At 43.6% G+C, this 13814-nt stretch overlaps 1 protein-coding gene across 1 annotated transcript in view; it reads right to left on the reverse strand.

Moving 5' to 3' along the window:
* The window catches only part of ZPBP (zona pellucida binding protein), a 33654-nt gene that overhangs the window by 13560 nt on the left and 6280 nt on the right, over positions 1 to 13814 (reverse strand). The window contains 2 exon segments of the mRNA XM_068396553.1: positions 10679 to 10729; positions 10732 to 10797. Of these exon segments, the coding sequence (XP_068252654.1) occupies positions 10679 to 10729; positions 10732 to 10797 (117 nt within the window).

Below are 13814 nucleotides of genomic sequence, written 5' to 3' on the forward strand. Positions count from 1 at the left end.
TTTTCCAGGATCCTCAGGAATTAGAGGGATGCAAAACAGAGCTATTCCTGTGAGAATTATGTTACGGAGACTAAATCCCTTAACTTTCCATACCCTTGTATAATTATATTTAAAAGTAAGTGTTCCTATATTTTAGTTTCTCTGTTTACTAAACTTAAAACCAACAGACTGATTCTCCTTCCAGTTCTTTCAGTGCAAAAAAAGGTTACTCCCCATCCTCCCACCCTATCTCTTATTCAGACCAGTTTTACAGTAGAGGAACTTCTGTATTTTGAAATTATATGTTAAGAACAAAAGTAAATGACAGCAGAATCAGACCAATGGACTTTTCAGAAACAGATTTTTCAGACATTTAGAAACAGCTATCAATCGAGATCATAAATTCTAATCTTCAAATTAAACTACTGAGCATGTTCAAATTAAATATGCAATATCGAAAGATGTCCAAATAAGTAAATTCAGTGATGAATTATACATGTACAGAAACAAAAGCTAATATGGTATATAATAAACTTGAGTTCTTCTGAAAAGCTTCTTAGGAATGAAACATACTCTGTTTTCTAGTCCAGACAGGACTCTGACAGTCTCTCAGGAAACATGTCTAAGTCATGTCATCAGTTGTAAGGATAGCATGAGTATACAGATACACACATCTACTAAAGCAGATTCATATTTCTGATTCTCTTTCCTTCCCTCTCCACAGAAGAACTGTTTGATACACCAATAGTAGGTTTTATAATATCTTGGATTTAGCTTGTAGTTGAGAAGCTGAGTGCAGTATTTAATTTGTCAGTTGCTTTGTTTTACAAAACATTCAGTCCTATGAAAGGATAGTCACAATCTTGCAACACAAATATTCCTTCTATGCATATACTAGGTGGCAATGTGAATGCAGTAGATTTCCTGTAAATCCAAATTCCTAGGTTCATTTTCACCAAATTTGAACAGGCCTATTCCAATGTCTGCATTTGGAAATAAAGATCAAAATGCTTTCTCATTTTTGTTCTATTTAGCTGTTCAGAACACCATCAAAACTGCTGGTTTATGCAGTAAAACTTTAAGATCCAGAACATAAGAATCAATTATTTTAAAGTTTTTTTTCCTCCACTTAAAGTGTATTTTGAAAAACTCCTATTCTCAACCAGTCCAACAGCTGTTTAAAAACTTCAAAGTACAATTTCCAGATCTTCGTACAAAAGAGTCACTATGCTAAGTGAAGAAAAATGACTTGCTAATTTTAAAGTGTAATGATTTTAAATTATATTTTGTGCAGTATTTAATTTTTCATTACTCTTTCAACTGCACATAAGTGGACTGGAACTGTGAACAAAGCTGCTTGTTCAAAAAACAGAACTGTTTTTTAATGGCTACAGAAAGAAAAGTGTTTACTGCTCTTTGTGAGCTTTTACTGTAGTCATGATGTTTGATGTATGTACCTAGACAGACTTTTGGGGCACAAAAGACCTTCTTAGGGTGTGTGTCAAGGGCTGGTGTGCCTGAAAGACAATCTGATTTTTCTAACTATGACAGATAGTACAATGAAAGATAGGGTCTCTTCCTACAGATTTTACACTTAAATAATTGCATTTATTTTGAAGCGTTCCAAGCAGCAGTATTTCGTTAGTCTTGCGTAAAACGTGATTCACAATTCTACATTTCCACTGAAAGGATTCTTTTCTTTCCTACAACCACATTGAAAAAGTACAAAATAGTGTATCAAACAAGGTTTATGAATCCTAATTTCCTACTGTTACGGAGATTTGCTATGATGGATATTAGAAGACTAACCAGTCACACCAAAACTCAGATGATTTTTACCACTTAGAGAGGATTACACCTGTTCTAAAAGGAGGCCGAATGATCAAATTCTTTTACACAGCAAACATTTCATGAGCTAGAAAGTTTAGCTTTTTGTCTGTTTATACTTTTCTCTGAGTCAAAAAAAAATGAATGTGACAACAGCTCTAGGAGACTAAGAAGCATCTTTGTGGTATTTACCCAAAATTGTGGTGGCTGAAGCTGAAGTCCTCTCATTAACACTTTTTAAAAATAGTTGTTCTAAAACCTCTCCCATCCCTATAGAAAGTTATGTCAGGAAAACACAGGTTTTCTTCTCTTACTGAAATGTTTTTTGCCTGCCTGCTGCTGATTCTAGTACACCTGAAGTTGCCACAGAGCCAAGAACCTCTGCCACCATAGCTTTCTTACTAGTGAACCAAGGTTGACATAGCAACTTGGGATACTACTGAAGCAATCTGCCCAAAGAGATTTAAACCTGTCAATGGAAGAAGTCTGAGGTCTCCATGGTTTTCTGTTCTACACTGTTGAAACTGCACTTTGAGTAAACAGAAGCCAGAGGAGTGAAATGGGCAATTTTTGTTAATTGTGAATCGGGAGGTTGCCTTCTGTCTGATCAGATTAAGCTCAGTACTTAAACAGTTGACAATATACCTGATACTGTGTCTGTCATGCATCACAGACTGGGCATCAAAATGTATCAGTTACAATGCAGGACACTCAGCTAACCAGAGTATATCTATCTCAAGGGAGGTTAACAGTTTCACGTAAAATGACATAGCCCACAGGCTTAAGTATAAGCAAAACCACCTATACCACTCTGAGGCAAAGAATGCTAAAAATTCTTTCCGAGGGTGAAGTCTGTTATCAGATTCAGAGCAAAAGCACAGTGTAGTGTTCAATGTCATATAAATGTGAAATGTTCTACTATGAAGATTGGCATATAGAGGATTAAGAATGAAGAATCGCAATGGTGTAAATGGTATTTCAGAGTGTGTAACAGGAAAAGTTACTTGAAAATATAAGACCAAGGACAGAGTTCTGACAGGCAGCAGTATAGACTAAGAAGAAAGCAAATAGAACTTGTAAACACTGCCCTTGTAAAAGGATGAATGGTTCATAAACTAAATTGTAAACTAAAATAAGAGATTAAACAGGTTTATAAATTCATCACAATGCTTATTGTCCTTTTTAAAAATGAAATTATACTAAAGGGTAAATAAGACATACGTGGAAGGAAACAAAAAACAGAACTCAGGGTCCCTGCTCATACTTGGAAAGATATTGCTGATGATCCAGTCATGATCTCTAAGCAATCCTAGTTATGTGAGAAAAATAACATACGTACAAGTAGCCCAACATACTCCATGCAGGAACAATGATTTGGGGTTTTCATGCCATACTAGCAGATTAAGACAATGATTTCATTAGAGGCATCTTTCTGAAAAAGAATGTTTAAATTCTCCATCAGCAGATTAACCAGAAGCTGAAACTGGCAAGGGATGTGAAGGGCCAACAGAAACACAGGCAATTGAAGAAGAGCAATAAAAATGTTGGCCCTGGGCTGAATGACTTAGTGACAAATGACATGGAAAACACTGAGGTACACAATGCCGCCTTTGTTTCACTCATTCCTAGCAAGGGCTGCTTTCCAGACATGCCCCAGGCTCTACCAGAGTTTAAGGGAGATGCTACAGGGAGACAGAAGTGCGGTGTTAGGGACTTACTTAAGTGAGCTGGACATAAACAAGTTTATAGACCAGAATGAGATGTATCTGAGGATGCTAAGGGACCTGACTAATTAAGGACCACTGTCTATTTTGACAGTGGTGAGGTCCCCAATGACCAGAAAGACCAAAAAAACACATCCATCATAAAAATAGGCATGGAAGAAGACCCAGGGAATCACAGATCAGCCATCCTCACCTCAGGCTCTGCAAAGATGATAGAACTGCTGGAAGTCATTTCCAGACACATGAATACCAAGACAGTGATTGAGAACAGGCAGCGTCAATTTTCCATTGGCAAATCATGGCTGACCAGCCTGAGTCTCTTCAGGAATTAAACGACTGCCTCTGAGGATGAGGGGAAAGCAGCAGATGTCATATACACTGAAAGCTTTTAGCAAGGATTTCAGTATGGTCCTCCATCACATCCTTGTAGCCCAACTATGGACGTATGGACTAGATGAGTGGAATACAAGATGGATGAAAAACTGTCTGCATCATCATTTTGAAGATTGGTCTACCTAGCAGCCAGTTATGAAGATATTTCATCACGGCTGATAAAAGCACCAGAACGGCTTAACATGTTTACCAGTGGCCTACACCACAGGACTGAATGCCTTCTTGTCCAGTATGCAAAAGACATCAAATTGGCAGGGAGGGGCTGATACACTACAGGACACTTCTGCCATTCAGTGGGACCTTGCACAGCTGGAGAGACAGTCTGACAGAAACCTCATGAAGTTCAACAGTGATAAATGCCAAGTCCTACACCTGAGACAGAACAAGCACAGAAACATATGCAGATGGGGACCAGATGACTTGGGATCAGCCCTGCAAAAAAGTACCTGGCAGTCCTGGTGGATTTTAAACTGAACATGAATCAGAAACACACTTTTGCAGCAGTGAAGGCTAACTGCATGCTGGGCTGCATTAGCAACAGTATATCCAGCAGGTCAAAAGAAGTGATTATTCTCTCCCTAGTCAGCACTCATTTGGGCACTCTGGAACACTGTGTCCAGTTTTGAGTCCTCAGTACAAGACAGTGTCAGGTTCCGGATTAAGATCTGCCTTAAAAGTAAATCTAGAAATAAAATGCAGTCAGTCCTGAGAGGGACCCGCCGTTGAGCCAGTCGGCAACGGCAATGGCGGCAGCAGCGGTGGCGGCGGCAGCGGCGGCGGCGGCAGCGGCTGAGGTTGGTGAGATCGGGCCGTGGCGGGCGGGCGGTTTCTGGGCGGTTTCCGTGCTCGGGGGGGCCCGGAGCAGCAGCCCGAGACCCGCCTGGACCCGGAAGTTCCCGGCAACGAATCAGGAGAGGAGGGGGCGTAGCACCACCCCCTGTGATCGGGTGATAAAGAGCCTCTGGGAGGACAGGGACTAGTCCCTGCCCAGAGGGGAGAGGGGGAGTCAGCAGTGACTGGGTGTGTCCCGGGGCGGGGGAGGCCACAGCCCCAGGGGCGTGGCAGTTTGTGCAGCAGTTCTCGCAGGCAGGGCGGCGAGCAGGGTAGGCGGGCAGGCAGGTATGGTTTCCACTCGGCAGGGCCCTAAGTCCCTTGCGGGTGCCAGAAAAGACATGGCAACCCAAACAGACCTGCTGCGGAAGCATGCGGAGGTGCAGGTGGCAGGCTGCAGGGAGTGCCAGAGCCTGGCCCTGGCACTCGAGGGTAACGGAGACCTCACCTGTGTGAGGTGCGAGCAGGTCGACGACCTGATCTCCTTGGTGGCCCAGCTCAAGGAGGAGGTGGAAAGGTTAAGGAGTGCAAGAGCATCCCAGGAAGAGGATGGCGGGCAGTGCTGTTCCCTGCCTGTCCTGGGGAAAACGGACGGGCCTAATGCTCCCCGGGTAGTGGAGGATCCTCTTCCTCCTCCACAAGGAGCAGGAGGAGACCTAGGGGATGGGGGGGAATGGAGGCAGGTCCCTGCTCGGGGTGGCAGGCGCATCCCATCCCGACCTTCCTTCCTTCCCCACGTCCCCCTGCAGAATAGGTATGAGGCGCTGGAGCCTGAGCGTCTTCCTGAGTGTCAGGAAGATACAAATCTAGGTGAAAGACCCTCTACGGGGCTACGTAAACAGAAGCAGCCAAGTAAGAGGGTTGCAACCAGCTCCAAAAAGGAGAAAAGAAAAGTAATTGTTATAGGCGACTCCCTGCTAAGGGGAACGGAGGGCCCCATATGCAGGCCAGACCCGACTCACAGGGAAGTCTGCTGCCTCCCAGGGGCACGGGTAAGGGATGTTGCCAGGAGGATTCCTCAACTGGTGAGGCCCTCTGACTACTACCCACTATTAGTATTCCAGGTGGGTAGGGATGAGATCGAAGAGAGAAGTCCCAGGGCAATCAAAAGGGACTTCAGGGCCCTGGGGCGTTTGGTAAAGGGGGTAGGTGTGCAGGTGATATTCTCTTCAATTCCTTTGGTATTTGGTGAAAATAGGGAAAAGACTATGAAAGTACAACAGATTAATATGTGGCTAAGAGACTGGTGCCGTAGGTGGGATTTTGGGTTCATTGACCACGGGGTGGCTTTCATGGCACCGGGCCTGCTTATGCCGGATGGGGAACAGCTGAATCAGAAGGGGAAAAGGGTTATGGCCCAGAAGTTGGCAGGGCTGATCAAGAGGTCTTTAAACTAGGTTCGATGGGGGAGGGGGATAAGACCAGGGCAGCCACAAATGAACCTAAGGGTGACAGGCCTGTGTCGGGGGCAAGGCCGCTAGCCCAGCTGAAGTGCATTTACACCAGTGCACGCAGTATGGGCAACAAACAGGAAGAGCTAGAAGCCACTGTACAGCAGGAAGGTTATGATGTGGTTGCCATCACAGAAACGTGGTGGGATGACTCCCATGACTGGAGTGCAGCTATGGATGGCTATACGCTCTTTAAGAGGGACAGGCGAAGCAGGAGAGGCGGTGGGGTAGCGCTGTATGTTAGGGAGTGCTTGGACTGTGTTGAAATTGAGGAAGATGGTGAGGATGACAAGGTTGAATGTTTATGGGTGAAGATCAGGGGGAAGGTCGGCAGGGCGGACATTACGGTGGGAGTCTGTTATAGACCACCCAACCAGGATGAGCAGGCGGATGAGGCGTTTTACAAGCGGCTGTCAGAAGCCGCCCAGTCGCCGGCCCTTGTACTCGTGGGCGACTTCAACTTGCCGGATGTCTGCTGGAAATACAACATGGCAGAGAGGAAGCAATCTAGGAGGTTCCTAGAATGTGTGGAGGACAACTTCCTCATGCAAGTGGTAAATGAGCCCACTAGAGGAGGGGCCCTGCTTGACCTGTTGTTTGTGAACAGAGAAGGACTAGTGGGAGATGTGAGGGTCAGTGGCCGTCTTGGGAGTAGCGACCATGAAACGTTAGAGTTTTCGATAGTGGGGGAAGTAAGGAGGGGCAAGAGTAGAACTCCTGCCTTAGATTTCCGGCGGGCTGACTTTAGCCTGTTTAAGAGGCTGGTGGACCGAGTCCCTTGGGAATCGGTTCTGGAGGGCAAAGGAGTCCAGGAAGGCTGGACATGCTTCAAAAGGGAATTGTTAAATATTCAGGAGCAGGCTGTCCCAGTCTGTAGGAAGGCAAGCCGTCGGGGAAAAAGACCGGCCTGGTTAAACAGGGAACTTAGACTAGAACTTAAGGAAAAAAAGAGAGCCTACTTGCTCTGGAAGAAGGGTCGGGTAACTTGGGAGGTCTATAGGGACGTGGCCAGGTCGTGTAGGGAGAAGATTAGAAGGGCCAAAGCTCAATTAGAGCTTGATTTGGCTGCTACAGTCAAAGACAACAAAAAAAGCTTTTACAAATACATCAACAGCAAAAGGAGGGTCAAGGAGAGCCTCCACCACTTGCTGAATGAGGAGGGTAGTGTAGTGTCAGGGGATGAGGAAGAGGCAGAGGTGCTCAATGCCTTCTTTGCCTCGGTCTTTAATGTCAAGACCGGTTGTCCTCAGGAGACTCGGCCCCCAGAGCCTGAAGTTAGGGACGGGGGGCTGTGTGAACCTCCCAGGATCCAGGAGGAGACGGTTAGTGACCTGCTGTGCCAGTTGGACACCCACAAGGCTATGGGCCCGGATGGGATTCACCCCAGAGTAATGAAGGAACTGGCAAATGAACTTGCCAAACCACTCTCGATTATCTACCGGCAGTCCTGGTTAACTGGAGAAGTTCCAGCTGACTGGAAATTAGCAAACGTAACGCCCATCTACAAGAAGGGTTGAAAGGACGATCCAGGGAACTATAGGCCTGTCAGCCTGACCTCGGTGCCAGGCAAGGTGATGGAACAGATCATCCTGAGTGCCATTTCACGGCACATGCAGGACAATCGGGGCATCGGGGCCAGCCAACATGGATTCATGAAAGGCAGGTCCTGCTCGACCAACCTGGTCTCCTTCTATGACCAAGTGACCCGCTTAGTAGATGAGGGCAGGGCTGTGGATGTAGTCTATCTAGACTTCAGTAAGGCATTCGACACTGTCTCCCACAGCATCCTCCTGGACAAACTGGCTGCCCGGGGCTTGGATGGGTGGGCTCTTCAATGGGTTAAAAACTGGCTGGATGGCCGAGCCCAGAGAGTGGTGGTGAATGGGGCAAAGTCCAATTGGCGGCCGGTCACTAGCGGTGTTCCCCAGGGCTCAGTTCTGGGGCCAGTGCTGTTCAATATCTTTATAGATGATCTAGACGTAGGGATTGAGTGCACCCTCAGTAAATTTGCAGATGACACCAAGCTGGGTGGGAGTGTCGATCTGCTGGAGGGTAGGAAGGCCCTACAGAGGGATCTGGACAGGTTAGATAGATGGGCCGAGACCAACGGCATGAGGTTCAACAAGAACAAGTGCCGGGTCTTACACTTTGGCCACAACAACCCCATGCAGCGCTACAGGCTGGGGGAAGAGTGGTTAGAAAGCAGCCCGGTGGAAAGAGACCTGGGCGTGCTGATCGACAGCCGGCTAAACATGAGCCAGCAGTGTGCCCAGGTGGCCAAGAAGGCCAATGGCATCCTGGCCTCTATTAGGAATAGCGTAGCCAGCCGGTCTAGGGAAGTGATCGTCCCTCTCTGCTCGGCACTGGTGAGGCCGCATCTTGAATACTGTGTTCAGTTCTGGGCCCCGCACTTCAAGAAAGATGTTGAGGTGTTGGAGCGGGTCCAGAGGAGGGCAACCAAGCTGGTGAAGGGTCTGGAGGGTCTGACCTACGAGGAATGGCTGAGAGAGCTGGGGTTGTTTAGCCTGGAGAAGAGGAGGCTCAGAGGTGACCTTATTACAGTCTACAACTACCTGAAGGGAGGTTGTAGTGGAGTGGGAGTTGGCCTCTTCTCCCGGGCAACTAGTGATAGGACAAGAGGGCACAGCCTCAAGCTTCGCCAGGGGAGGTTCAGGTTGGACATCAGGAAGAATTTCTTTACAGAAAGGGTCATTAGACATTGGAATGGGCTGCCCAGGGAGGTGGTGGAGTCACCATCTCTGGATGTGTTTAAGAAAAGACTGGACATGGCACTTAGTGCCATGGTCTAGTTGACAGGGTGGTATAGGGGCAGCGGTTGGACTCGATGATCCCTGAGGTCTCTTCCAACCTGGTTGATTCTGTGATTCTGTGATTCTGTGATTGGTAAAAAGTAAATTTAGAAAATAAATGCAGTCAGTCCACGTGGGACCCGCCTGATTAGTAAAAAAAGTAAATCTAGAAAATAAATGCAGTCAGTCCACGTGGGACCCGCCTGATTAGTAACTCCAGTGCAGTCAGTCCACGCGGGACCCGCCTGATTATAAATCACCCGGTATGCTTAACCTGTCTGCAGGTAAAGCACCCCCAAAATCCTGACCAGAAATAAAACAGATTCGTGATCCTTGAGTTCGGACAAAGCACAACCGAGGCACGGTATCAATAAACTTAACTTTGACTTTATTAAGTCCAACAATGAGGCAACTTAGTGAGCAAGGAAGGGAGAGAGAGAGGGAGAGAGAAGTAAAAGAAAGAGAGAAAAAGAGAACAGTTGAGAGGGAAAGGATAGTCACCACCCTGGATCCAGCGGCGTCCCGCAGGTCCTTTGTTGATTCTCGGCAGATGGTGGGGGGGGCCCGCGTGGTCGGGCGATCCGGCCTGTTTTATAGAATTTTTTGGCAGAGTCATGTGACATGGAGCCGCCAGTCAACAGTTCGCACCAATCACAGGTCCGAGGGCGGGACAGGTCCAGTTCCTGCACCATAGGATTGGCCCATTGCCAGGCTGTCGCCGGATGTGTCTCTCCAGAGGGGGTGGAGGGGTGCAAGGCGGAGACCTCCCTCAAGTCGGCGCCTACCTTCTTGCCTCACAAAATGTCGTCAAGGTCAGGTAGTCCGGTACCCCACAAGATGGCGTCTGAGCACGTGGCATAGGACGGTCTCTGAGACAATGCCGAAAGAGGAAAAAAAAAAGGGGGACACGGAACAGATCCCCACAGACAGATATGAACAACCTGGAACAAGTCAACAAGAAGGCTTCTGAGATGATTAGGGAGTTGGAGCATAGGACAAGAAGCAGAGGAAACTGGAATTTTTACTCTAGAGAAGTCTAAGGAGGGAATTGCAGTCCTTCACTACCTAAGGGGAGATACAGGGAAGAATAACCCATACTTTTCAAGAGGTGCACCACAAAAGGACAAGCAGCAACAATGACAAGTTGCAATAAGGGAAATTATGACAGAAAATAAGAAAAAAAAGAGGAACAGGTTGCACAGAAAAGACAGAAAATCTCCAAGCATAGAAATTCTCCAAACTCAAGTGGTCAAGGCCTTGGGCAGCTTCATATCTGAAGGTAGTCAGTCATTGAGCAGGCAGTTGGGCTAGATCACACCACTCATCATCCTATTATTCTATCCTTGCAGAACACTCCCAGCTCAGTGCAGCAAAGAATGTCATCCTCAGCCTCTGTTGCATCCAACATGCCTTGCTCCATCTAGTACTCTTTAGGGATGGCACCATTCTTTAGAGAGGTCTGAAAATGCGTTTTAGTTTGGTTATCTCACCCCTTGCTTTCTGAAAAGTGAAAGTTAATTTATACGATATACATACAAAGTATGTACTTGCAAAGTATCCTGTTACTTCTCCATTTACATTCCCACCTTTATAACCCTTATGCTGGGGGAGCAGGGGGAAGGGGAGAGAGTGCGGGGGAACATGTAAGAAGATAAATCCTTACCTGAAGAAAGACCACCACCTGGTCCATTCCACTGGAATATTGGATCAATCAGTTTCGTAGATGATTTGTAAGACATAAAATACGTGGACTGTTGTGATTCAGCTTGACATAAACTTTAACTGAAAAAAAAATTATCATTAGCATCAAGTATTTATCAATGGTATCCTAACAGTGAGCTATGTCAAGACAGAGGTTCAACAATAATCTTGAATCGAGTTCTAATTTGGGGACTGGTTCTGTTATCTCTACCATCAAAACGAAATACAAAATAGAGAGCAGGTTTGTTTTCTCTGGGAAATAAAATTAAGAGAATTCTTTCTAGTTCTAGGCCTATCTAGTTGTGTAAACAAGAAGCACAGTGCACTGTAACATCTTCCTGAATGGAGTATGTCACTTAGTATGTTCTCACAAGCATGGGCTTCTGCAGCATTGTCTCAACTGGTCTCCAACACACACAGGGAGAGAGTGAAGTTGCAGGGTTCTCAGACTTAAAAGCTTGCTGTTTCCATTCTATCAGCAATTGCCTTTTACCAGTGCATGATGTATTTCCTTAAAATGGGTTTAGTATTGTAGCTCACTAAATGGTGAGCTGCCTGTTGTTTAATTCAGACATAATGAGATAGGAAGCAAACTGAGGAAGGTAAGGCTTTACTTAGTCTTTTCCCACAGTAAAGCAGGTGTGCATGTCTTGTACGCATTTCGTAGCACACAGGGGCTTCTAGATCTTCAGTTGTTTCTAAAAACTACAATTGGTGTAGTCATAATCACTTCTAAAATATTCAGGATTTCAGTGTGTACAATTTGGTTTATTTCCCTTCCCACTGACATTCTGCAAAGCATTTGTCCTCTTCAGAAGCATGGGATGCTAGATATTTCTGCTCTAGTGAGGTCTAAACTTGAATATACCATGCTCTGTATCACGCTGCCCTAATGCTACTGAAAAGCTACAATTAGTATAAAACATTACATCTACTATATTTGTGATTTGGAGAACCTGACTAATAATTAAAACGGAATCAAATAAGCAAATTACCACAATGTTATCTTGCCATTGGCTATTTCAGATTCCCTGCAAGTGGAAAACAAAGTTAAGTATTTGTTGCAGGAAGGGATTAATGCTCAGAAAAACAGTTTTCACTTTTCCATTGTGGCAACTGGAAGTAATGCCACCACAGTTTTCTCTTCTCTCCAAGTATGATTGTTTGCTTTCATTAAAAAAATGAAAAGCCACTTAGATTCGCATTACAGTATTAAGTTGTTTAAACACAATAAAGACTTAGATGTAACATTTAGTACGTAAGAATAATTTCAGAATTTTGATAGTCTTAACATCAGGAGGTATTTCCATGCCAGCTAATAATCAGCTTTTTACAGTACCTTATATTGCAGAAAACAGCAAAGTATGTATTTTCAATTGTGCAGTAATACATCATGGAAATAAATGTCATTTACAGGTGGTGTTTCAGTTTTTAACCCCAAAGCATGAAAATTAATATGAATTCTACATGTTAATGCAACTGCCAATATCATTAGTCTTTTTCCATTGCAAATCCTTAATACTTTTTCTCAAAATTTACTAACCGACTTAGCAATAGTCTACTGGGGCAAAATTGTATACATAGCACATCTCTCCCACTTCACTTTTTGTTTTTTATTTCCTCAAGGTCACTTTGTTCTGTCTTGTAGCAATATTTTAAAAAATTACATATCCATAATAAAAAGTAACAAAATTATGGTGTCATTATTATTATAACATGCCAACATGGTAAATTCTGTCCCACCACTGTAAATTTCCATGACAGTTTTGTAAAGATGTATCATAGGAATAATATAACAGAAGGGCATCTGATATAGAAAATAATGGCTGAAAAAATATCTACCAGGTATAAACTTATTCTTCTTCTTTCAAAATAAAGACTTACTCTTTAATTAAAGTTCTTTGCTATTTTTCTTATATGTTCATATTATCTCCATTATAAAAAATATTTATGTTAGTGATCAAAAAAGAACATTTATGTCAAGTATTTTAAAAGTGCAGGATTTTAATAGTGTAGCATTGTATTTAACCAAATTTTGGTTAAAAAAACCCTCAAAATAGAGATGTTGCTCAGCATCCCAAAAGAACACTGGAGCCAAGTCTAGTATACTCACAATGGCTGTCCCAGAGAAGATAGAAACATTCTGTATTAATACTAAATTGTTTAGAAACAATTGGGACAAAACATTTTAATCTTGCCTTCAACCTTTCAAATTGCCATGTGCCATTCAAGTAGTAGCCATGTTACAGACATGAGTCAGAATCAGAAAAGAGAAAAAGTACACTAATAGGGTGAACCTTTAAACCACTCAGAGCCATTATTTAACATTAATGCTAAATAATATTGTAAGTTAAACTACTAAAAGAAACCTTTAAAAACAAATTATTTCCCATAATTGTTTCACCTTTGGACAAAAATTGATATGTCTAAGAATTTGTACCTAAAAAAAGGTCAAAAAATTTTATCTTTTAGCATTCCCCCAAACAACAGAAATATCACTTTTAGATATGCTACTAGTAAAGCTATAACTGGAAAACACACATGGAGAAATCTAAGGGGAAGAGTCTTACCAAAACCAAGCCAGCAATATGCATTTAGAGGATAAGCAACATGAGTAAATATATGGCAATGAGGAACAGCCTGGTCTTTTAATTTAATTTTCAGATTTTCCAATAATTGTTTTGTTTAATGAGAAAAGAAAGTGATAATATTATATTCTGGAGTTAGATGGATTTAACGTAGAAAGCGATTAATTCTTATATCTTATTAATTTTTGTTGTAGAATATAACATAAATTTCAAGTCTCAGGTTCTGTGTACATAACAAGTAAGATGAAGTTGGAATACCTACAGTGCAAGAAAGCAGCATTTCGGAGCAAGAGTCCTACAGCCAGGTGGAAAAGTACACAGAACATTGTTATATTTATAACAATTACAGAAAATAATTATCTTGGTTTAATAAAAATTATGTGTAAGAATAAAAAAAGCTATGAGAAGTAAATTCCAATGACAGAAATATATGCTGTGGAATAGCCTATTAAGTATACAGAAGTCAGTACAGAATTGTAATTAATTGAACCACTTAAAAGCATTTAAAAC

This window comes from Nyctibius grandis, chromosome 3, assembly GCF_013368605.1.
Source record: "Nyctibius grandis isolate bNycGra1 chromosome 3, bNycGra1.pri, whole genome shotgun sequence".
Classification (NCBI taxonomy): Eukaryota; Metazoa; Chordata; class Aves; order Nyctibiiformes; family Nyctibiidae; genus Nyctibius; species Nyctibius grandis.